The 23,790-nt window shown below is 44.3% G+C and overlaps 1 protein-coding gene and 1 long non-coding RNA gene across 4 annotated transcripts; one reads left to right on the top strand and one right to left on the bottom strand.

Annotated features, from left to right (window-relative positions):
- The first annotated feature begins 908 nt into the window (after window positions 1-908).
- LOC117546664 lies at window positions 909-7,305 on the top strand. Its single transcript, XR_004569051.1, has 6 exons — window positions 909-1,036; window positions 3,395-3,451; window positions 3,803-3,867; window positions 5,277-5,519; window positions 5,869-5,933; window positions 6,825-7,305. It is a non-coding gene; the product is annotated as an uncharacterized LOC117546664 (long non-coding RNA).
- Window positions 7,306-8,494: 1,189 nt separating this feature from the next.
- On the bottom strand, window positions 8,495-22,829 carry hecw2b (HECT, C2 and WW domain containing E3 ubiquitin protein ligase 2b). Of its 3 annotated transcripts, none has more exons than XM_034216859.1 (30): window positions 21,700-22,829; window positions 20,376-20,483; window positions 20,023-20,117; window positions 19,293-19,368; window positions 19,045-19,214; window positions 18,697-18,839; window positions 17,972-18,072; window positions 16,875-17,605; window positions 16,509-16,650; window positions 16,252-16,380; window positions 15,860-15,961; window positions 15,288-15,438; window positions 15,022-15,125; window positions 14,807-14,931; window positions 14,305-14,490; window positions 13,810-13,962; window positions 13,432-13,534; window positions 13,252-13,348; window positions 12,973-13,056; window positions 12,718-12,827; window positions 12,427-12,547; window positions 12,234-12,347; window positions 11,927-12,079; window positions 11,756-11,854; window positions 11,447-11,576; window positions 11,136-11,282; window positions 10,856-10,970; window positions 10,590-10,675; window positions 10,363-10,475; window positions 8,495-9,781 (listed from the first exon to the last, which is right to left on the bottom strand). In XM_034216859.1, the coding sequence occupies exons 1-30, from the start codon at window positions 22,091-22,093 to the stop codon at window positions 9,670-9,672; spliced, it is 4,494 nt and encodes a 1,497-aa protein (XP_034072750.1). In that variant the 5' UTR covers window positions 22,094-22,829; the 3' UTR covers window positions 8,495-9,669. The 3 variants fall into 3 exon arrangements, with proteins under 3 accessions (XP_034072750.1, XP_034072749.1, XP_034072751.1); XM_034216858.1 differs by having other exon boundaries at window positions 16,875-17,608; XM_034216860.1 differs by lacking the exon at window positions 15,860-15,961 and having other exon boundaries at window positions 16,875-17,608.
- Window positions 22,830-23,790: the final 961 nt, after the last annotated feature.

Genomic DNA, 23,790 nt, shown 5'->3' on the forward strand with positions numbered 1-23,790 from the left:
AAATGAATGTTGCAACATCAAATGTTTTAAAGTTGTGATTCAAGACCATCATTCATGGTGATGCAAAAAAAAATGTGTGGAAAATATTAAAAGAAAACGACGTAGTATAGTTTGTTGAAAATATGGGGAAAAAACAATATAGTATGTAGAAATGTTTCTATATTTTTACATGTCAAAGATTACTACTATCTATATATAGATTACTATACTTCCGGGCTACAGGCTCTGATAATGTACACATTTCATACATTCATTATTTTAAAACATTTTCTGTTGCTTAAACATGTTTTGTCCATGGAAAAAATATAAGAAAAAAAACGGCATAGTATGTCAAAAATGTGAGATAAACTGTTAGCTATTTTAAAAATCAGCATTCATATATAGCCTATAAATAAATGTTTACAATAAATATAAAGTAAACTAGGTGAGAATAAGTAAGTACACATTTATTTATATAGCACCCTTCTCAACACGGATGCACAAAGTGCTTTACAGTACAGTACACAGGACACAATTCAAAGTACAACTATAAAATGTAGAATAAAAGGCATAAAACAGCAGCAGGTAATACATAGGATAATACATGGGATAAAACATACGATAAAACACCAATAAAAGACAGCCACAAACTCACCTCCCCCGACGACCCAAAGGCTTGTCGGAAAAGATGGGTCTTTAACTGCCCTTTAAAAATCTCTATTGAGGCAGAGGTTTTTATCATCTGGGGGAGTTTTTTCCAAATAATAAGACCATTTCCAATGACTATGACAACAATTATTTGCCATGGATAGCCCAACTTTAGCAAACTAAACATGAAGATGGTTTATTCTGCCATGGCCCCCCCCCACAGGATGGTATGACCCGTAGACGCCCCGCCCCCTGCTGGCCAGAGACGCTACATAGCCAAGGTCAGCTGACTGATACGGATGACGCAATGGCAACAGCTCACAACAACTTCGCCAGCTCACGAGATGCACACGGAAGAGTTACTGGAGGGAATAAACAGCGATAACTAGAGTTTCCTGTGATTTAAAAGGTCAGTCAATGGCCAAACGTCCACACAAACTTAACAAATAAACAAACTAACACATAAGCGAACAAATAAGCAAACAAACAAACAAACACGGTACCGCTGTGTTAGCTTACAGCTATGCTAACGCCGGTACAGCTGCTTTAGTCCGGCCGAATAAACAAACCGCTCATTGTCAAATTCACCCGAGTCATGGTCACTTCGAAATAATAAAATACTTTGAGAAGTACCATGACATTTCATACTTTTTTTTAATGGACTGTGATATGTTCGCTCCTGTAGTTGTCAGTGGGTGAGCACTTCCGGTTAACAGGCTCTGATAATGTACACACATCACTTCATACATGAATCTCTTAATACATTTTCTCTAGCTTAAACATGGTTTGTCGAGGTATTTAATCCATTTGTGTTGTATGTTTAGCAGCAGAGATATACTCTGTCTGCAGTGGTGTTAGGGTGCAGTTTTAATTCATAATGCGCCTATCTTGTAGCTATGATGTGTGTGTGTGTGTGTATAGCTCCACCTGGTGGTCACTAACTGCACATGCTATAAGTAGCAATACTACATATTAAAATGACTGTTATCTCCTGCATCAAAATATACTTAAAGTACCCAAAGTAAAAGTACACCTTATGCATAATGGACCATATATATACGATTCTGAAATGGGCCATTATGCATAAGCATGTGTATATATATATATATATATATATATATATATACACATGCTTATGCATAATGGCCCATTTCAGAATCGTTGTGTCAGAAACCAGTTGTGATTAAAACACATCAATAAGCATGTATGTATATATATATATATATATACATATTGATGTGTTTTAATCACAACTGGTCAAGGGGGAGCTCATTTTTTCATTTCCAACCTTTATTTAACCAGGTGAATCCCATTGAGATCATCGATCTCTTTTTCAAGGGAGACCTGCAGCCATTCGGTTACACATGAAGACATAAAAACAGAAAACAACAGAAAAACAAAAGGACATCATACAGCAGTTACAATTTACATAGCTAACGACATTTACAGGTACCAACAGTATCAGATTGCATAGCATCTATCCGTTTTCCAAACCACATTGTTCAGAGTCACAGACTGGTGTTCACAGAAGCAGAGTTAGTGACAGAATCAAACAGAAAGCCACTGGACACAAAATGCTCATTAAAACAATTGAACATAGTGGCCCTGTCCGATATAGAGATGCTGTGGTAAGGCACGGAGGTAGCTCATTACGGATCTCACCGCTGGATATCCATTTTATGGCTTTCCAAAATGTTCCAGGATTATTCAGGTTCTTTGTGGTTACTGACAGATAATACTTAGACTTAGCACTTTTGATTTGTGACGTGAAGCTATTTCTTAGCTGCCTAAAACGCAGCCATTCTACCTCTGAGCCTGATTGCCTAGCCTTTGCCCAGGCCTCGTTTCTCTCATGTAGGAGACTGGACAGTTCAGCAGAAAACCAAGGATTGTCTCGTCCCTTCACTCTAAATGTACGCAGGGGTGCATGTCTATCAATCATTTCCATAAAACCAAGATAAAAATAAGACCATGCAGTTTCTACATCAGCACACAGATCCATTTGACCCCAATCAAACCCAAACAGATCATGCACAAAACCCTGCTCCACAAAATATTTGTTGTCTCTCTTACTGATAATGCGAAGTTTACCCTTTAGGACTTTTGTGTCCCTAATTGTGGCTACAGCACGGTGGTCACTCACATCGTTAGCTAATACTCCCACAGATGGGTATTTATGGGGAACATTAGTTAAGATGAGATCAATTAGGGAGGATTTATTAGGGGACTTCATGTCAGGGCGAGTAGGACTGTCTATAATCTGAGTAACATTTAATGAGATACATTTGAATAACTTGATAAACTGCTGCTGGATATCTTCATCTATACATATATGTAAAGTTTACTAAATTAATGAGTTATATTTTATATTAGCTAATAATCTAAACCTAAAATGTAACTAGTAACTAAAAGCTGTCAAATAAATGCAGTAGAGTAAAAACAGCATCTCTCTTTGACTCTGTACTTTTTTAAATGACATACTTTGGCATGTATTCTGATATATTGAATATTTGTTTATGACTTTTTAATGACAATTACACTTTTCTTCACAATGGCATTCTATATTAATCACCTCCATATATATTATTAATATGTATCTATATATATATAATATATATGTATTAATAGTGTACAAAATGTTTCCTTTATCAGTCCTTTAATAACGTTTTTACGAAACCTTTCTTATAACCATGTCATAATGTTTGTTTTTCAAATGGAAATGATTGCAACTTTAAATCCTGAGGACTTTCTTTATCTTGTGTTTCAGCGTTCGGAGGTCTGCAGATGGACTGGTGTTTACAGAGGGAACTATGGAGGAGTTCAGGTTTGTCTCCGTTATTTTATACATATAACTATCACTAAATCACATTGTAGTGAACAATATGTGGGATTTCTATGAGTAACTATGAATTTATTTATTTATGACATACTTGACTATGACATTTGTATGGCTTTTTACCACGATACGTACGATACAATATATCTTTGCATTAAATAATATGATGTTATTTTTGAGATATTTCCACATTGAAAATACTATTAATCTACTTTTTGTATGTTCATTTTGACCTACTATACAACTTGTTTCATATACTATGTCGTCTTTTCTGATATTTTCGTTCTATAGTCAGTACCTACTAAACTGACTTCATGGTGTCTTCTTTTCTCCCCACAGGACTGCGAGGACATTCACCTGACATCAATGAAGACGTGGCTTCTTGAGTTTCTGAAGGACTTACGGTACTATACCAAAAGGCTGGAAAATGATCTGTAAAATCTGTCACAGCAGCCAGTGAATGTAGCGTATTGTAAATTGTCAGACTTTCAATACTTTTTCATCTTACTTCTTTACAAATTCAGATATAGAGTGGTGCAGTGACGCGATTTATGATCTCTCACTACGACCCAGAAATAAAACGGCGACTGGACGACCTGCCGGGGAACGGGAAACTTACAAGCCCCGATATCCAGAATGAGATACTGCAAATTGCTGCTTCTTTACTCATCACAAATACATGTGTGTTTATTCTCGTCATGTTCAACAGGCTGTTTGAAATGAGCGACTACGCAACAAAAGGCCTGCAATGTTCCACTATAACAGTCACAGATTGCATCGATCTAATCGAGGGTCCTAAGGAAAACTACATTGAGGAAAACAGAAGCTGACTTCATTAAACTTGTGACACTGAAAGATGATTTGATAAAAAAACACGACATCCTTAACTGGGACGTCACTGGGTCGCGAAAGAGGAGGTTGCTAGGAGAGTTTGGCGATAGGCAAAGTGAATCCACCCTGGGCAAAGCCTCCCCTGTAAAGGACCTACACAACATTTAGAATCATGTGCTTGACAGGCAGATTATGGAACTGGACACTCGTGTTAAGGCGGACACATACGGGTTTATGAGAGCCGCTGCTGCATTGTTGCCTCGGTCTACCTTTGGTGACAATGAATGAATTCAGCCTGCCAGCACACACGTTCCCATCTGTGTGGAAGTGTTTGTACAGCAGCTCGTGGAGGTGCTCGACTCATGTCCCACTGACATTTTCCCTCAAATGAAGCGTGTCCTTCGGGCTCTTGTCTACGTCGTTATTTTTGTGCCTCTATCCTGAGCACGCAATGAAACATTTTGAGCATAGAAAATGTTATTGAGCGGCGCGCAATTTAACATTTTTGAGCACAGAAAAACATATTTTGCAAGCACAATTGACTCTAAGCCCTCTCACAAACTCCCGCTCCGTGCGCAAGCAGACCGCTGCACGCGCTCTCTCTCCCTCGCTCAACCTCTCCACCCTGTGCGTGCTCAGGTTGGCACTGCGTTACAAATGTGCCACAAAACCAACCAATCTCAAGAACTCAAGGAGGTCCATTCTGACTGGCTTATTTCAGTTAACATGCGTTTTAGGACATATTAAGTATGTGTGGTCTTGAACGGGCTGATCCCACCCACTCTTTGATATCTGCCTACGCCACTGTACTATACTATGACTTTTCTGATATTTCCAAAATACTACACTATGACTATTTCCAACATAGTCATATTATACTATGCTATTTGTATTTAAATGTTGGACACACTAAACCAGAAGGTTTTTCTGATATTTTCAACATACTGACTTCATGGTGTCTTTTCTTCTTTTCTCCCCACAGGACTGCGAGGACACTCATCTGACATCAATGAAGACGTGGCTTCTTGAGTTTCTGAAGAACTTAAGGTACTATACTTTGACTTTTATGATATTATCAACTTGTTGCATTTTTATATATTATAGATATTTTCATTCTACTAAACTGACTTCATGGTGTCTTTTTCTTCTTTTCCCGGAACACCGAGTGCAAGTACATCTGACATCAACGAAGACGGTGGCTTCTGGAGATCCTGAAGAACTTACGGTACTATACTATGACTTTTCTGATATTTCCAAAATACTACACTATGACTATTTTCCAACATAGTCATAGTGTACTATGCTATTTGTATTTGCATTTTCAACATACTGACTTCATGGTGTCTTTTCTTCTGTTCTCCTCACAGGACTGCGAGGACATTCATCTGACATCAATGAAGACGTGGCTTCTGGAGTTTCTGAAGAACTTACGGTACTATACTATGACTTTTCTGATATTTCCAAAATACTACACTATGACTATTTTCCAACATAGTCATAGTGTACTATGCTATTTGTATTTGCATTTTCAACATACTGACTTCATGGTGTCTTTTCTTCTGTTCTCCCCACAGGACTGCGAGGACATTCATCTCACATCAATGAAGACGTGGCTTCCTGAGTTTCTGAAGAACTTACGGTACTATACTCTGACTTTTTAGGATATTTCCGACATACTGTACGATGTTTTCTTTTAGCATTTCTCCAACATTGGTTAGGGTTAGGGTTATGACTTTTTTGACTTTTCAGTCATCGTCATCGACATACTATACTACGCCTTGTGTCTACGCACTACACCGTGCCTTATTTCCACGTTAAATACGATGTTTCTTTTTCCAACATGCTATATTATGACTTTTCGGTCATTTTTAACTAAATAAAATACCACGCCTGGTATCCACACACTATACCGTGCGTTATTATGGCATCACATAATTGTTTCGATTATTTATTTGCATTTTCTTTTTGAAATCGACATACATTCAACATATATCGACTGTCGTTTCAAATGTTTTGAAATGTTTCGAAATGCTATATTATGACTTTTCAGTCATCGTCATCGACATACTATACGACGCCTTGTGTCTACGCACTACACCGTGCCTTATTTCCACGTTAAATACGATGTTTTCTCCGACATTGGTTAGGGTTAGGGTTAGGGTTATGACTTCTTTGTCATTTTTTCCAACATGCTATATTATGACTTTTCGGTCATTTTTAACTAAATAAAATACCACGCCTGGTATCCACACACTATACCGTGCCTTATTATGGCATAACATAATTTTTTTAATTATTTTGTTGCATTTCTCCCAAAAAATCGACATACTATACTATGTCATTTCTAATTTTTAGAATTTTTTAGAAATGCTATATTATTACTTTTCTGTCATCGTTATCGACATACTATACTACGCCTTGTGTCTACGCACTAAACCGTGCCTTATTTCCACATCAAATACGATGTTTTCATGGGTTAGGGTTAGCTATACTGACTTCATGGTGTCTTTTTCTTCTTTTCTTCCCACAGAGAGTGAAGAGACGACCCCCCCCCCCCCCCCGCCACGCCATCAATTAAGACCCCGGCTGCCTATGTTTCTGAAAAACTTGTGGACGTTTTCAGCCTTAGGGACGTATAGCAGACTTAACAGACTATCGATGTGGCTGCAGTGAGAGCCCACAGCCACTTAGCAGACTTAGCCGACTTGGGGCGGTGGCTGGGGTGCCGAGCGGCCCCCCCCCAGCCACGTCAGCCCCCCCGACTTAGCAGACTTAGCAGACTTAGCAGGCCTACTGACTTAGCAGACTATCGGCAGTGACTGCAGGGCCCTGCACAGGAGTGCAGTGAGAGCCGGCAGCCACCTATCGGCCGCTTATTAGACTTAGAAGACTTGGGGACGTTTAGCAGACTTGGGGACGTTTAGCAGACTTGGGGACGTTTAGCAGACTTGGGGAAAAGGCTGCACTGCTATGTATGAATAAATGTGAATAAAAAATAGTTTCTTAAAATACATTTGTCTCCTTTCCAGTTCCTAAGATAGTGTCCTATTGACTACTCTTACTTCCTAACCCTCCTTTATTATATTCCCTTAATTGGCATCCTATTAACATTATCCTATTAACGTATTCATTACCCCCTTATCCTCATCTATCTACTCTCTGCATCGTATAAGGCTCGAACCTGCAACCTCTGGTCTACCAACCACCCTTCTATCTCCTTGAGCTATGAGACCTGATGACAGTTTTCTGCTGTTACTTGTATTTGAGTTCTTCATCAAGGGAAAGACACATTAAAACTCTGCATGGCACAAGACTCAAACTCCTGGGATCTTTAAACTCAGTGGACCACCCGAGGTTTGAACTCATGTTCTCTGGTCTCCAAGACAGGTTCTTATCACAGTGAGCCATCCGACCTGACACAGTTAGATGTTCCCTGGCCTATCTGAGATTTTCACCTCAGGTTTGGACCTTAAAATACACAGCCCAAGCACCTCTTATTTGACCTGAGACATTATTGTTTCGTAGAGCTTATGTCTTGTTCATTTGGGTTCGTGGACCTTAAAGATGACTGGACCTGAAGAGCCTTGAACCGGCAACCTTCTGTCTCACCGTCAGTCTTCTAGCGCTCTGAGCCATTTGACCTGACACAGTATGAGAAGGTTTTGAAGTGCTTTTGCCTTTTTATTTGGGATGATGGACTTTAAGAAACAATGCACCTCACAAGGAACGAACTAACAACCTTTAGCTTTCGGGGCAATGTTGTATCTCTCTGAGCCATTTCTTCTGGCTCTTCTTCGTTTCATTTTCTAATCTAATTCTTCACTTTGGGTGTTGGCTTTCAAAAATCACTGCACCTCACGAGGATCGAACCTAAGACTTTAGGGTTGCTGAGCAGTTGTGTATCTCTCTAAGCTATTTGATCTGAGCATCTGGTGTCTGTATTTCATGTCCTCTCATACACACAAGTACACGTGGACAATGTGAAAAAGTCCTCGGTTGCCATTGTGTGTGTTGCTCTGGTCTGGCTTCAGGGTTGGGGAACAGTCTTCTTGTTTAATGAAAGCTTTTGGAATTAAATAACTGCCTTGCTCCAAGCCAAGAACAGGAACCAGATTACATTTAGAAATAAAGGTTATCAAAATAGCTTTTTGTTATGTGGGTAATAATGGACACATTAAAGAAGGAGAGCCAAAGCTTGCATAGAGTGATGACCTTTTATTTGAGGAGGATAGTGCTGACAAACATTCATATTAAAGTGAGGTGGCTGTACAGAAGAGATGCTGTGAGGCTGGACACTTTGGTACATTCTGGTAAGACAAACAGAGGGCAAAATATAACAATGTTCATAATGTGAATGGATATAATATTAGTTTGTACATTCAAGTGTGAACAAAGGTCCCAAGCTGGATCATAGCTCCTTTTATTAAATATCAGGGTATTTTCCTATGAAAACATTTCCATGTTTAAATCAGATGACCTAGTTGTTTTTGACACCTCCCACTAGAATAACTATCTTCTGGTCTGATCTGGTTGTGTGGGGCAGAAGCAGATCTTTACTCATGGGGAGATTACAAATAAAATAATGCAATTATCAACTGCACAATTAATTGAAATGTATAAAAAATGATTTGATCCGGCTGCAGAGAAGTCCCAGTGTTCTACAGACTAAATAAAAAATCCTGTTTGGTACAGGTCCTCTTTAAAAACAAACCATGATCATTTTAATATATCTTTCAGTTATATAACAAATCAGAGTAAATGGATATGCTTACCTACTAGGTCATTTAAAACATTGCAAATAAGTGTTAACCCTTTTTTTGAATCTGGTACAAAATCATCACAAACAACACTACCTCATAAAGTGAGTTACATTCAAATCACAGAACATTAGAAAATCCAATTTCTTCTTGTCGATGAAAATACTGTAACAATGCCATTCCTGCACTGGAAAAGGAGCAGTGGAACATCTCAGGGAAGTCGCTCAAAGATTACCAAAAGCCATACGAGAAAGGGGAGTGCAGAGTGAACGGGCCACAGGGTCGGACCCCCGAGATCACCAGAGGCTGCAGCTCTAGCAGTGAAGGCAGTGTTCGCTTCTTCTTCTTCCTAAAGTGATACAAACAAACCCCCCAGGTCAGGCTCCGATTGGTAGAACCCTGGAAGTAAAAGTTCTGGTCCCAAAGGCAGTGATTCTTCATTCCTCACATCACACAGGTGTGTCACTAAGTTAAATACGTGCAACAAAAAGGTCCTTCGAGTGCAGCTTTATCAAATATAGCCCGTCGTGACAGGAACGGGGCTTTAATCCAGCTTCTTCTTCTCTCCCAGCAGCAGTCCTTGGGAGGGGGGAGGGGGTTCTTGGTCGCACCAGGGTCTCATTCCAGTCCGAAGGTGCTGGTCTCCTCCACGGCCGTCAGCATCTTCTCGTACAGCATGGAGAAGGAGGGGTAGGGGGGCAGGTCCAGGCGGTTGAAGCAGGTGTGAGCTCTGCAGAGGGGGGGGGGATGTTAGCACGATATCATTCAAAGGATCAGTTTATTATTGAACGTCTGTATAATCAATATAACATTTTAGCCACTGTGAAGCTCATGTTGAAGTGGCTTTACCCTTCTGAACACACCTCAATCTAATTGTATTTATATAGCCCAATATCACACCAAGGTATTGTTTTATAAAATGAAATATACCCGTAAGATAATATTTACAATTAAGAAAAAATGTGGAACTGTGACAATTTGAGCCAACTAATGACTTCTATTGTGTTATAATAGTAACAAAAGAAGTGAATACTTTCAAAATGAACGCTGGTTTATCTCATTAAATGAATGTTGATTTAAACATTTGTGTTTTATTAATGTATGGGATTTTCTAAATAAATAGTTCCATACTAAGGCTATACAACCATGTCTCCATTCCTTGGTATTTTACTTATTGAAACCTAAAGAATAACTAGATATTTTTATGCCACTTGCATCACTTTTTGCCCCCGAACAGTCTACCTTCCTGAGGCTAAAAACGATGTGAAATCAGTTAAAATGTCCAGAAGCAGACCATGCTGAGCTTCCTACCTGGGCAGTGCGCTGACCTTCCCCCACTTCTCCACACAGAACCTGCGGGGCCCGTTGCTGCCTCGCAGGGCGGCAAAGCCCTCGTAAGGAATACTGGACGTCCCCGTCACAAACTGGAGGGGGGGGGGGGGGTGTGGAACAGAAAGAGAAGAAGAAGATGGGGTTTGAACTGTTGTGCTTTACCTCAAAAGCTAAAGAAATATCACAACACACACACACACACACACCTGCAGGAGCCGTAGTCTCTGTTCATTATTGAACCTCTCCACCGCTGCCCAGAACCACCGGATCACAATATGGTTGTCATGGTAACCTAGACATAAAACATCATATCAAATCATCAAGAAGCCTGTAATCGGATCCCTAGAAAAGCACGAAATAGCCGTGACTTCCTATTTACAATAGAGGAATAATAATAAAAGCAAAAGATATCGGGTTGCAGTAAAGTAAATCAAACAGCATTTAAAGAATCTAGTCTGTTTTTCTTCCTCACCTCCTCTGTACTCCGTGTTGCTCCTCCAGTCTGATAAATCGATCTCCGCTGTGCCGGCGATCACCAGCTCCAGCTCCCTGGCATCGAACACTGACACCAGCCTGGAGTCCACCACCTGGAACACAACATGAAGAGCCTCTGAGGATCCCACTTCCTACTGTACCTGTTTATACTTCTTACTTACCAGATGATTTCATTAAACAGGTGCACTTTGATCAGAATATGAACTCATATTTGTACAGACAGTATAAGCTAATCATAAAAGGACAACCTGAAGTACCTCGTAGAAGCCTCTGACCAGGCTGTCGGTCTGCTGCACCACCCCTCTCTCTATCCTCCACTTCACCATCCGCTCGATGTATTCCTTTTTGTTCTTCTCCGACACTGGGATGTCTGCTCCCCCGGGCCTCAGCTCCCTCTCTGTGATCTACACACACACATGCAGGAAATCAAACAAACTGAATCCACATTGCCCATCGCTTCTTTTGTCAAGACACATCACAATTAAATACGAAGAAAGCTCACTCACACCGATGCACACCATTAAGAAGAAAAGGAAACACACAACGACACAAAGACACACACACACACCTGTCCGAAGACCTCCTCATTGACGGTGAAGGTGAGGTCCAGCATGTCCTCGATGTCGTTGTCCTTCATCCACTGCAGGGACTGATGGAACTCCTCGTCCAGGTACTCCAGGTCACTCAGCTCACAGGGGCTGGGGGGGGGGGCAGGGGAGTGAGTGTGGGAACGTGTGTGTGTGTGTGGCCGAGGAGGAGCAGCAAATGTGTGGAAGAATACTCCAATATTCAACATTTTAAACACGTCAACAGAAATATATAGAAACATTTACTAAATGTGTATTTGTGCATGTACACACACACACGTTGTACGTACATGCGCAGTAGGCCTTTGTAGAAGGGTCTGGTGAAGAAGGCGTCCAGCAGGTACTGATGGATCAGAGCCAAGCCCAGAATACGACCACTGAACCGGAACCTGAAACACACACACATTAGATCCTCTGTGCGCTTCATTGTGTGTTGAATAAACCTGGTAGTAGAAGCTCACCATTCGTGGTGATTGTCTACGAAGGCGGACATGGGGCTGATCTGCACAGTGTAGGTGTCATTGGCCGAGTACTCAAACAGACCATAATAAGGGTTGAACAGCTCCCTGGAAACCAGGAAGAAGAACTCTCTGGAAGGTCCGCTGTAGTCCAACCTGCAAAACACACATTTAGATACCAATAGTTACTGCATTGCTGTACAATCCAAGTTATGATGATAACTTAAAGTGTTCTGATTCTGATGGATATACTTATTTACATTCCACCTGTGTGGGTTTCATGCTTATTCCTTCCCTCCCACCTACTCACCCCTCCTCCCCCACAAAGCTGACGTAGAGCTTGCTGCGCTGCAGGTCTTTCCGGGAGTAGCACATGATCTGATTGAAGGCATCCTCCAGCAGGTGGTCCCGGCGGATGATCAACCTGAGACAGGGACAGAAGGCAGGTGAGCGGACAGACACACAGAGGAGATGTTTTTCTCCGTCAGACGTGAATCCCTTACTTGAGCTTCCCTGGTCCCTGACCGTAGCCTTTGGTTTCCAGTTTCCTGTAGAAGTTGCGCAGTTTGGCCTCAAAGTCTCTCTTGTACGGGGCTGGGGCTCTGGCATTGGCTCTCTGAGTCCCTACAGGCAGAGAGGAGGGGGGGGGACATGTACTCATTCAGGGCCCATGTCTGCAGCTGGTATTACTGGATATCAATGCAGGTCTGAAGGCAGCTACTGTAGGTTCTAATAACTTCTGCCTACAAGGTGTTGGCCTTAATGCAATAAGATGCCATGTCTGTGTCTCTTACCAGGAGAGTTCTGCGGGGAGGAGACGGGCGACCCCCGGGGGGACTGGCAGTAGCTCGGGTGCAGTAAGGCATGAGGCGGTACGTAGCACATCACTTCATCTTCAAACAGACTGCAGAGGAGAGAAAGGAGAGACTGAGGAAACTGAACACATTCAACAGAAAGTACGAAAGGAAGGAAGTACATTAGGAGGAAGTGAAGAAGAAGAGTGATACACAGATAATACAATAAGTAAAATAAGTAAATGCAGCTGTTACCTTAACAGCATGACAAGGTCAGCGTCACCTGACAGCCGGGCCAATCCTGAGCCTCCGTCAGTGCGGATCAGCTGCACCTTCTCCCTGTCGTCATAGCAACATTACAATGAAACAGATGCTGCTGACTGTAACTGTGATTTTGAATACAGGACTCGTAAAAGCTTTTTTACCCATCAGACAAATGTGTGAATCTGAGTGTGTGTGTGTGTGTGTGTGTGTGTGTATGTGTGTCTGTGTGTCTGTGTGTGTGTGTGTGTGTGTGTGTGTGTGTGTGTGTACCTGAGTGAATGGTTCCGGTTGAACTCAGGTTGTCTCTCCTGTAAAATCTCGAAGATGTTTGGTTGTCGAAGAAACGCCACAATTTTGTCGTTGTAAGCTAGAAGAAAAGCAGAGACATTTGTGTCAGTCATAGTTGACTCGTTTCTGAAAAGCAGACAGGTTGTGTGCGTTGGTACTGACCCACTGGCACCACGTCCTGACTCTGCCCCCTGTTGGTGGAGCTGAAGGTGCTTGAAGGTCGCGGCAGGACCGGGGGGCCGGCGTGACGAGGGTCTTCACCAACCTTCAGAGAGGATAATTATTTTATGTACGGCTTAGTTGAATACTGGATCCTGATTGGTCCATTTCCACATTTGATGGTCTGTTATTACTCTAGAGAAGACTGCTGCTAGGTATAACGTTGATCATAGGACGTTGATAAATGTATTCAGTAAGCCGTCCTTAAAGTGGGATAATGTGCAGTTAGCTGGTCAATATTACACTGCACATTTAAAACATCAGTCTACTTTAAGTTATTTGGGATGACACACAGGTGCTTCAGGTATGTAGCTGACATACCAGTCGTCGGGGGCTGACCTCCCCCGCGCTGTGGCTGCGTTGGCGGGTCAGGTGTTGGCGGTGAGCCAGGACGCTGGGCGGCCGGGTGCTCTGCAGGGGCAGCCGGGGGTCGATGAAGCTGGTGGCGCGGCAGTTATGATCCACAAAGAAAGGCTGCGTGTATACACAACACAAGAAATGTCAAGTATTACATTACATGTCATTTGTTAGACGCTTTTATCCAAAGCGACTTACATTCTCAATACTGTGGACAATCCCCACAGGAGCAGTTTGGGGTGAAGTGTCTAACCCAGGGACACAATGACATGCTGACTGCAGTGGGACTCGAACCTGCGAAGTCCAGCACACTATCCACTGAGCCACAGCCTCCCCAAGTATTTCTTCACATATTTTAAAACATCAGCTCAAGGTAGACAGCTTAAATTAACTCTAGATGTATTCAGGATGGAGGTTTCAAATGTAATATAATGCTAAGGACTTTGGGTGCGCCCCCACCTTGCCGGTGTGGTCGTGCTTCATCTCCCAGCCTCGGGGCAGCTCCAGCTGTTTGTTGGCCATCATGTTGAGGAAGGCCACCAGGTCTCTGTTGTGCTGGTAGCGCTCAAAGTGGTGAGCATCCCTCCGCACCTTACTGATCATGTGCTTCAGACACGTGTTGGTGGTGAACATACGGTAGGCACTCTGAGCAAGCAAGGGAAGCAGGAGAGGAGAGGAAGGAGAGAGGAAACACATCCACCAGGGAAACGTGGAGTTAAGTGAAGTGGAACCACTGGGATATTATATCATCTATATCAATTCACCAATGTGAGCAGTAGTGTAATGACGAGTAAAAGCTAAATGTGTGTGGGGCTACCATCCAACCCTTTCCAGAAATTAATGTAGCTTTGGCAAATAGTGAATTATCTACGTTAGTGCGACCTATAATATGGAGGTAAGGGCAAAGAGAGACTGATCTTTGGAAAGAATAAAGCGATAGAAGAAGAAAAAGAGTCCGTACAGGGTTGGAATGAAGCACAGTGAAGAAGTCGGGGCTGGTGAGGAACTTGGCGCTGGGGGACTGGAGCAGCAAGCTGAGGCGGGACCTGGAGCTGGACTGAGCCACAACGCTGTCCCTGCGGAGTTCTGACACACACACACACACACACACACAACGTATCAGTATCTAATCATGCTTTACACATGGACCAGAATGCAGTGCATCGACAGGATCACCTGGGATGGACGGCTGCATGTCAGTCTCATCTGGAGGCAGCTCATTGGCTGGCGGTTCCTCTGGTCTGCTGTCATTGGTTATTGTCCTGCGTATACTCTGATACCTGTAGAAGTGTTGAGTTAATTACCATAGTGACAGGTAAAGTGATCATGTCATGTACAGAGCAAGGTGGACATAAATACAGGACGAAACGGTTTAAACGTAAACAATTGTTTTAATTGCATAACACATGTGTGTGTGTGTGTGTGTGTGTGTGTGTGCTGACCTGCGGTTGAGCTGCTCCATCTGCTGTATGGAGCTGGACCTCTGGAGGGTCTGTGGGGGGGGCGGAGCGGTGGGACGCTGCCATGTGGTGGTTCTGTTCACGTGGTCCACGTAGAAGATCCGACCGTGGCTGTCGATACGAGCCTCCCAGTCTGGTACATACACACACACACACACACACACACACACACACACACACACACACACACACACACACACACACACACACACACACACACACACACACACACACACACACACACACACACACACACACACACACATTGACAGAAGTGAGAGCACATTCTGCAGAGTAGCTTTTGTGCATATAATAATAATAAAGCAATACATGATAAGCAAGATCATGTCGGAACTCCCCCTTATTTACCATCTAGAAGCAGTTCATTTAGAATAAATCCATGGTTAATAGCCCAATACACTATGTCTGCAAGACATTTGGAAAAGTGTATTTATCTATCTGCTGACAAATCACACACACACACACACACACACACACACACACACACACACACACACACACACACACACACACACACACACACACACACTCACTAGGTGGTAGTGGCTCGTCCACTCTCTGGTAACGACTGATGTCATGGCGCACAGATGGCAGAGAGCGAACAGACTGGTGGCCATTGACCTGAGCTGTGGCACCTGCACACACACACACACACACACACACACACACACACGTTTAATATTATTAATCCCTGAGCCTATGACACGAAAGCTGTGGTCCAAATGTTGGATGGGGATGTTCCTCTTATTACTAATGTCGGTACAGCATATGATTAATTGTCATGGGATCAATTCCTTTTAATATGCCACTTTAAAATGTGAACAATTCTGTCAGATAAAGGTCATGTGTGTGGAGAATCATAAGTGTTGCTATAAAAACGGTTGTATATAAAATGACTTCTAATTGAGATAATAGAGCATCTCACCTGTCTCCCCCTCCACCCCCACTTCCTGGGTTTGGACCGGGCCTGCACAGGCCTGCAGGGACTGCCTCCTCGTCCACACCTCCTCCTCCTCCTGCTGCTCCCGACTGCTCCTGCTACTGGCCCTCGCTCCTGTAAACAACAACATCTTTAATGTGTGAATGAACTGTAATGTGGGAGATGTAAAGTCATTTAAACCGTTAGACACATTTCATATGACATATAGTATTGTAATCATTGTATTTTAAACAACCACCTACCAACTTCTGATGTCGCTCCTGCCTGGTCAGCTGTGCTGCGGTTTGCAGGAGCAGCTGCTACCGGAGCGTTGGCCTCGCTGCTCGATGACTCCCCCTCCTCCTCCGCCTTTGGAGCCACTTCTTTCCTTGTGTCCACCACCTCCTGAGGACAATAGAAAAAGAGGATGGCATTTAAAACCTGCCAGTTTGCTATTCTGTCTCTAAACTGGTGGATCAAGCTCTCAATTGATATCAGGACAGCCAATGATATACCCATCAGTTTGGTTTCTTTGAAGCTAATGTGTGCCAGTTGAAATACAAGCTACATTTGATGTAATGAAGAGATTTTGAAGTTAGTAAGTTAGTCAACAAACTACAGCTGCTCACCTGAATGGGGGAAAGTGGAGCAAGTGAGGGGGTGCAGGGCAGATCACCCATCCTGCTGCTCTGCTCCTGACAGGTACACTCCCCCAGAGCCCCCCCCGGCCCTGCTGCTGCTGCCTCCGCCCCTGCTGCCTGAGATGAGCTGGGAGCTGAGGAACTGTCTGCAGCTGACGGTCCAGCAGCTGTTGCTCCGGCCTGAGTTTGGACGGCACCCTCTGCAGCTCCAGTGAGGGTCTCTGCGTTTGGACTCTGGTTCTCCTGAGACTCAGAGGATGTCTTTGATGAGTCTGTGTTCTGCTGCGTCAACGCCTCCTGCTGCCCTGCCTCCTCATCCTCGTCTGAGTCTATGTGCAGCATGGCGTTGAGCCGCGTGTCCGTGGGAAAGCTGGAGCGCAGTTTGGGCGAAGGCCCCGCTGGGGGCCGCTCCCCTGGACTCATGGGGGCCTCGATGGCGTCCAGGTAGTCGTTGAGCGACACCTGCCGGTGGGTGTGACCTCCCACTGCCAGTGCGAGCAGATCCTCCTCTCCCATCTGCCCCGGGTCCCGCCACACGCTGTCATCGCCATAGCAATAAGCGTCATTGACTACCAGGGAGTCCTCATCGGGGCCGGTGGGAGAAGGTCTGTATACGCGTGGGGAGGAGGACAGGTGGGGGAAGTCTTCGTCGTCTGAGGGACTCCCAGGGTCCCCGTTAACTGTGCCGCCTAGGAGGGTCCCCACTACGTCAGGAGAGGCTTCTAACAGAGAGAGAGGGGGGGGGGGGGAAAGATTCAGAAAACGGCACATGTCATTTTGTAGAAAATTCATAAAGAGAGAATCACAGCGACTTTGTCGATGCTTTAGCTACGTTTCTGGAAATTGTCGGACTTCATGCCAATTCAGATCATTTTATAATAAAGTTAAAAACCCTCTGGTTTCTCTTACCAGTTTTCATGCATTTCTTTATTTCAACAATACATGTGAATTAGTTTTTATCCCTGCCAAAATACAAGTAAATACTGGTATTGGAAACTTGAGGACTTGTTTATAGTTACATCAGGTATGTGATTTCATATACATTCCCATAAAAGTATAATGTACAAACACACACACACACACACCTTCATGTCCAATAGAGGTGATGTCCACTCTGAACACGAGCTGCCCACTCACATGGTCTGTAGGGAGACGCCGACACAGGCTGTAGCTGACTGCCTGATCACTGCACACACACACACACACACACACACACACACACACACACACACACACACACACACACACACACACACACACACACACACACACACACACACACACACACACACACACACACACACACACACACACACACACACACACACACACACACACACACACACAGGATTTCAATACTAAAGATACATCATCAGAAGTTCCCAGAAACACCTAATTCAGGCATACAAGCAATTGTGTGCACCCACTACCTAATATTTCTGAAATATAATATGTATCTAAATTTAAAAAAAGGGCCTATAAACGGTCCCCCTGTGCACACACTATACATCACAATTCACTAAAGCACATGATGTCTTCAGTCGCTAATCAATATCAGATCAATGTCTGAACAATGAGCTGATTAGGACTCATTGATCGGTATTGACTCAAGTTTGTAGAGTCACTGTGGTTAAGTGCTGAAGGTCACATTACTGTTCGACATTACTGCTTTCTGTCTGAGTGCACATTCAAAAAAGCAAGAGGTGCTATGGCTGTGTGTGTGTGTGTGTGTGTGTGTGTGTGTGTGTGTGTGTGTGTGTGTGTGTGTGTGTGTGTGTGTGTGTGTGTGTGTGTGTGTGTGTGTACTTACTCCAATGCCGGCCCCTCCAGAAGTCTCTGCACAGGGAGGATCAGCTGACCCAGAAAGCGCTTGATGATTGGTCGGCTTTTGGCAAACTTATCCTTCACCTCGATCTCCAACACGTCCGTCATCAGCGCCACAAAGGTGTACTTCTACAGAGATACATTGGATTTAAATGTTATTAATCAGCATTTTTTGGGTTAGTTCCACCTCTGCTTTTGTCCCTTAACTGCTGAAATTGTGGAAGTATTCCCTATTCTGAATATTTGCTACTCTAGGGACACCTCATTGTGCATTCACACTAATTTAAACACTTTCGGATGCCTTGGATTTGTCGGTGTGTGTGTTTGCGCTGACCTCTCCGTGCCACTCAGGGTTGGTGGTGTTGGCGATGATGGAGGAGCGTCTCTCCTGGCCGTGGTGGGTGAACTTGGGGAGGCCGCTCCTCTTCCCAGGCTGGATGGACATCTTTAGGTAGGGGTCGGGGTTGAAGAACATGCCCTTCTTCAGACCCACCGCCCGGATGTCTATAGTGGAAACCTCACGTTAATAAGAATGGACGTTTATTTAACTACACCACAATTGAACAGAATCACTCCTCACACCTGATAGGGTGAAGCTGACTAGTTTCCGACAGTGCTCAACGCCTGATTGGTCCTCCACTTGGCCTTCACTTCCCACCTGATGAGGAAACCAATAGGAGAGCAGTATGAGTGGATTATTCTTGACTACTTTAAGTGATTTCTTAGGGAGAAAAATACATGAGAGTTTGATGAAAAGTTAAAAGAAGGAACATCAGAGAAGGAAAGGAATAACGGAGAGTTCAACATAACGGCTTTAAACTTTACTGACTCAACTGGAGCAAGCGTCACTTCATCTCAGTTTCTTCTGCCTCCCTGCATTCTCTATTCTTGTTTCTATGTTTGCTAAGAGGAGCCCAAAATGTTATGCAATTCAATCTAGGTGTTAAGGGGCTGCAGTGAAGGGGATTTTCTTCGTAGAGCACATGTCCTGAACTGAACCCTATTGTTAGCCTTCATTTTAAAACATTTGTATATACCGGTAGTAGGCAGTGGAAAATGTTTAATGCCTCACCTCATACGCACAGGCCTTATGTGTATGGAGCAAGAGTCTCCAGTAATACCATGAGCTCTTTAAGGCTGTTCTTGTTCTGAAATATGCTCACTAATCATCTGGAATCCGATTAGGCAGCAGGATTGAGCATGTGAGAGAAATTCCAATGCACAGAAAAACTGGGAGAAAAGTTGTAAAGAACGGAACATGAGAAAGAAAGGAGTAGAGAGAGAAAATAGGAGGAAAGATTGGGTGACGTACCGGCACTCCAGGGTTCTTGACAGTGATGCAAGGTGTTGTTGCTCTTAACGCTCCACTTACACCATGATAGTACTTAAAGCAGATCTTAGTCTCCGCTGTGGGGAGAACACATCAAAAAAAGATTACACCATCAGGATATCACCGGGATTTTTCTCTCAGACTTGACTATATTCTTCCATGTCCGATGGAGAAGCGGAGTGGTCCGCTATTGCCATGCTAGGTGGGTCGGACTACAAAACTACGTAATCTCTGCCCCACTCTGTACATACTATAAAAGAGTCTTCAGATGTAAAGTGGGTGGAATGCCTCTTTAGCAACACATCATTGTAACTTAGGAAAAAACCACCACTCACACTCCGTGAAGTCAGGTTCCGTCTCCAGTCTCCACACTATCTGTCCTCTCTGGGTTCCATTCACGCCACGATTTTTTGAGTCCCAAACATTGGCCACGCACGTCTCATCTGTGAAACACACACACATTTACATTCAGAAGCTGTAAGACATTTGGCAAGGTCACAAAAAGCAACGCTCAACTTAAATGTGGAGGAGTGGGGGTTTCTTTAATGTCGCGAGGCAGACGTAAAAAGGAAATAGTAATTTAAAATTGTACTCAAATACAGTAAATGTACTTTACTATGCTCCACCTCAGGCCACCACTCAACTTATGCTGTCACTGAATTTCTTTCCTGTATATCTTTCATGTTTCTGTGTATTTTAAATGAGGTAAGGAAGCGTGTTGGTGTTAGTTATCCCAGAGGGAGACCCTGCCCTCGAGGGTCATAAAGCACATCCCTGTCTGTGCCTGTTGAGCCATCAAACATTTATGTGTGCGTCCCGTGACAAATGGCCGGTGTCCTAAAGGATCAATGCTGATGTCTGTCAGCCTCACACACCCTCTGTCACACCAGGTCACCGTCAGTCAATCCTCAGCTTTTGTATGTGACAGTGGATAAGCATTCCACACACACACACACACACACACACACACACACACACACACACACACACACACACACACACACACACACACACACACACACACACACACACACACACACACACACACACACACACACACACACACACACACAGGTCAGAGAGCAGGGTTAGATGGAGCTCAGGGTTCCAGGGAGGCACGGCCGACAGCCAGGCTGGAAACAGAGCTCATCCCTGGGGAGAAACACCCCCAGAAATCCTCCTGCATGCGTCAATACCATCTGCAGAGAGATAGATTACCTTTCACCGGCTCTCTCTGCCTCCAGTAAAGGATTTTCCACTCTCTCTTTCACACACACACACACACACACTTGGTCACCTGTGGTTTGAGATGATATAAGGCTTTGTGTGTGTTATTAGCAGCTCTTTCACACCTGAGCCTGAGAACTGCTGGGGCATCACAGACCAACCGTTAGCAGAGAACGGCTTTTAGCTCACAATAATCTCATGCTACATTATCAGATTAAGACAATAGTAGCCAGTGGGAAAACATATATGGATCAATGCTATAAGGAAGAGTAATACAAAACACTTGCATGTCTAATTGGCTGTATAACCTGTGCAATATTCAACTGTGCAATACTAACTTGATTATTACACTTGGGTATAGCATGTACATATTGCGAGTAATAATTATTTCATAATAACTACTAGGTGGGGAGGTGTGTTTGAGTTTCTCACCGATGTGGTACAGGCCGATCCAGTCGGTGGCGTCCACTTCCTCCTTGATGTCCCAGGAGATCACCAGGTGTGTGTGGCCCAGAGTCAGCTGGTACGTTGACGCCGTGAGCGATGAGCGGCTGTCTGATGTCACCAGGTCTGTGTCGCTATTGGCCCGCTGGAGCCCCACCGTCGGCGTTTCTGATTGGCTCCCTGGGGAAATATCGGAGGAGGAGGAGGATGCAGATTCTTCGACTGCGCCCGTCGAAGACAGACCCTGGAGGTTGTCCGGACCAATGGTGTACGGTCGGGTGTGCGGGGTGCGCCGACGCACCGCCAGCAGGTGCTCCCGGGCGCTGCTGTTGCCAGGCGATGAAGGCGGGGGAGAGGAGGAGGCAGTGGCAGCCATCGCCATGGTTCCCTCAGAAGAGTGGCCGGAGAAGGGAGGAGAGGATTGGTGGTGGTGGTGATGGTGGTGGGGCTGGGGGTGAGGATGGCGGTGGTGATGATGATGATGGTGGTGGCGGGGGGAGGAAGGGGCAGAGGAGTGAGAGGGGGAGGATGATCGGGGGCAAGGGCGGAGGACAGCGGTTGCTAGAGAGGGCCGAATGGTGGAGGTCAGGTGGGTGAGCCAATAAGAGAAAACAGGAAGTCAGGGAGGACGAGAGACAGGAAGTAGACACTTTAGCTTAAAAGTGCACCACTAGTCCAAACTGAAGACGCTGGAGAGATGAAGAACTGAAAAAAGATGGCGGGATAGATGTACCGAAGGGCGATCACAAGAGAAGTATGCTGTCAAAAGCAACTTAAAAAAGAGGGTTCTGAATTCCTTGATGTACATTTCATTGGCCCTGCTGGGATTCCATTGGGCAAGGCACTTCAGAGTTCATCATTCAAGGTCTCATGAAGCAATATGAACCATAGTTTGTTTTCTGTCTTTGATCAGTCATGAATATCACGTTTCCACCTTGAACTCCTAACACCCTAGGACACCTGTCCAAAGTCCTGCTCTAGGACGATATAGTTCTTTGTGAATAATCCAGCTACCCATGATGAAGGACAGTGGTAGAAGTGGGAAAATATGGATATATTCCGATCCAGGGAATCCTTCTGCTGGTCTGTCCACAGGGAGGAGAGGGGAAGGTGAAGACCTATAGGATAAAGAGAGGAAGAAAGAGTTAGAAAGCTGGTCGGGGAAAGAGGAGGACAAAGGGGACAGCAGCTTAACAACACAGATTAATAGGTATATTGCACTTCCTGGTTCATATAAATCTATATCTGCTCAACCCTTTAAAATATAACCCACACACACTTTGGTTTCCATAATGAGGGTGTTTATGTCCAAATCAGTCGTGTCATCCTATGCTTTCCTCCCTTCTATTTTTTGCCATAAGAATGGATGAATGGATGTGCACCATCCCCCGAAGCTTCTAAATGAAGCAACATGCTGCTGATAGAGAGATGATGTATGGGAGGTAGAACTCAATTAACCAGCTAAGAAGAGAAGACAGGGTATATTATGGAATATTTGAAATGCCTAAATGTTGGCCACTTGGGGGCAGAGCAACATGACATAAACACTGATACGGCCCGTCCACATGGCGGTGTGCGTTGAAGCTTCAACGCTTCTGCCCATTCACTTTGAATGGGGTGACGTCACGCTTTGCCGAACTGCATTGTGGTTCCGTCGCTTCGCTTTGCTCGCAGCGTCCATACGGCGGCGTGCGTTGAAGCTTGCCGGTGGGCGTGTCTGAAACTCGACCAACAACCAATGACATGAATCTCCCGCCCCGGACACACAAGCACGCGGTTTGATTGGCTAGAGCTTGTACTGGCATATGATTTGTTTGGCTGACGCTTCCGTCGAAGCTTCAAAAGTTGAACATTGCTCAACTTTTGAAGCGAGCAACGCGAAGCGACCACAATACAGTTCGGCAAAGCGTGACGGCCCCCCATTCAAAGTGAATGGGCAGAAGCTTTGAAGCTTCAACGCACGCCGCTGTGTGGAGTGGGGTGACGTCACTTTTCGCCGAACTGCATTGCGGGAAGCGACGCGGAGCTTTGCTGGCGTGGTTCGCTGCAAAAGTTGAGCAATGTTCAACTTTTGAAGCC

Source organism: Gymnodraco acuticeps, unplaced genomic scaffold (assembly GCF_902827175.1).
Source record: "Gymnodraco acuticeps unplaced genomic scaffold, fGymAcu1.1, whole genome shotgun sequence".
Taxonomy (NCBI): Eukaryota; Metazoa; Chordata; class Actinopteri; order Perciformes; family Bathydraconidae; genus Gymnodraco; species Gymnodraco acuticeps.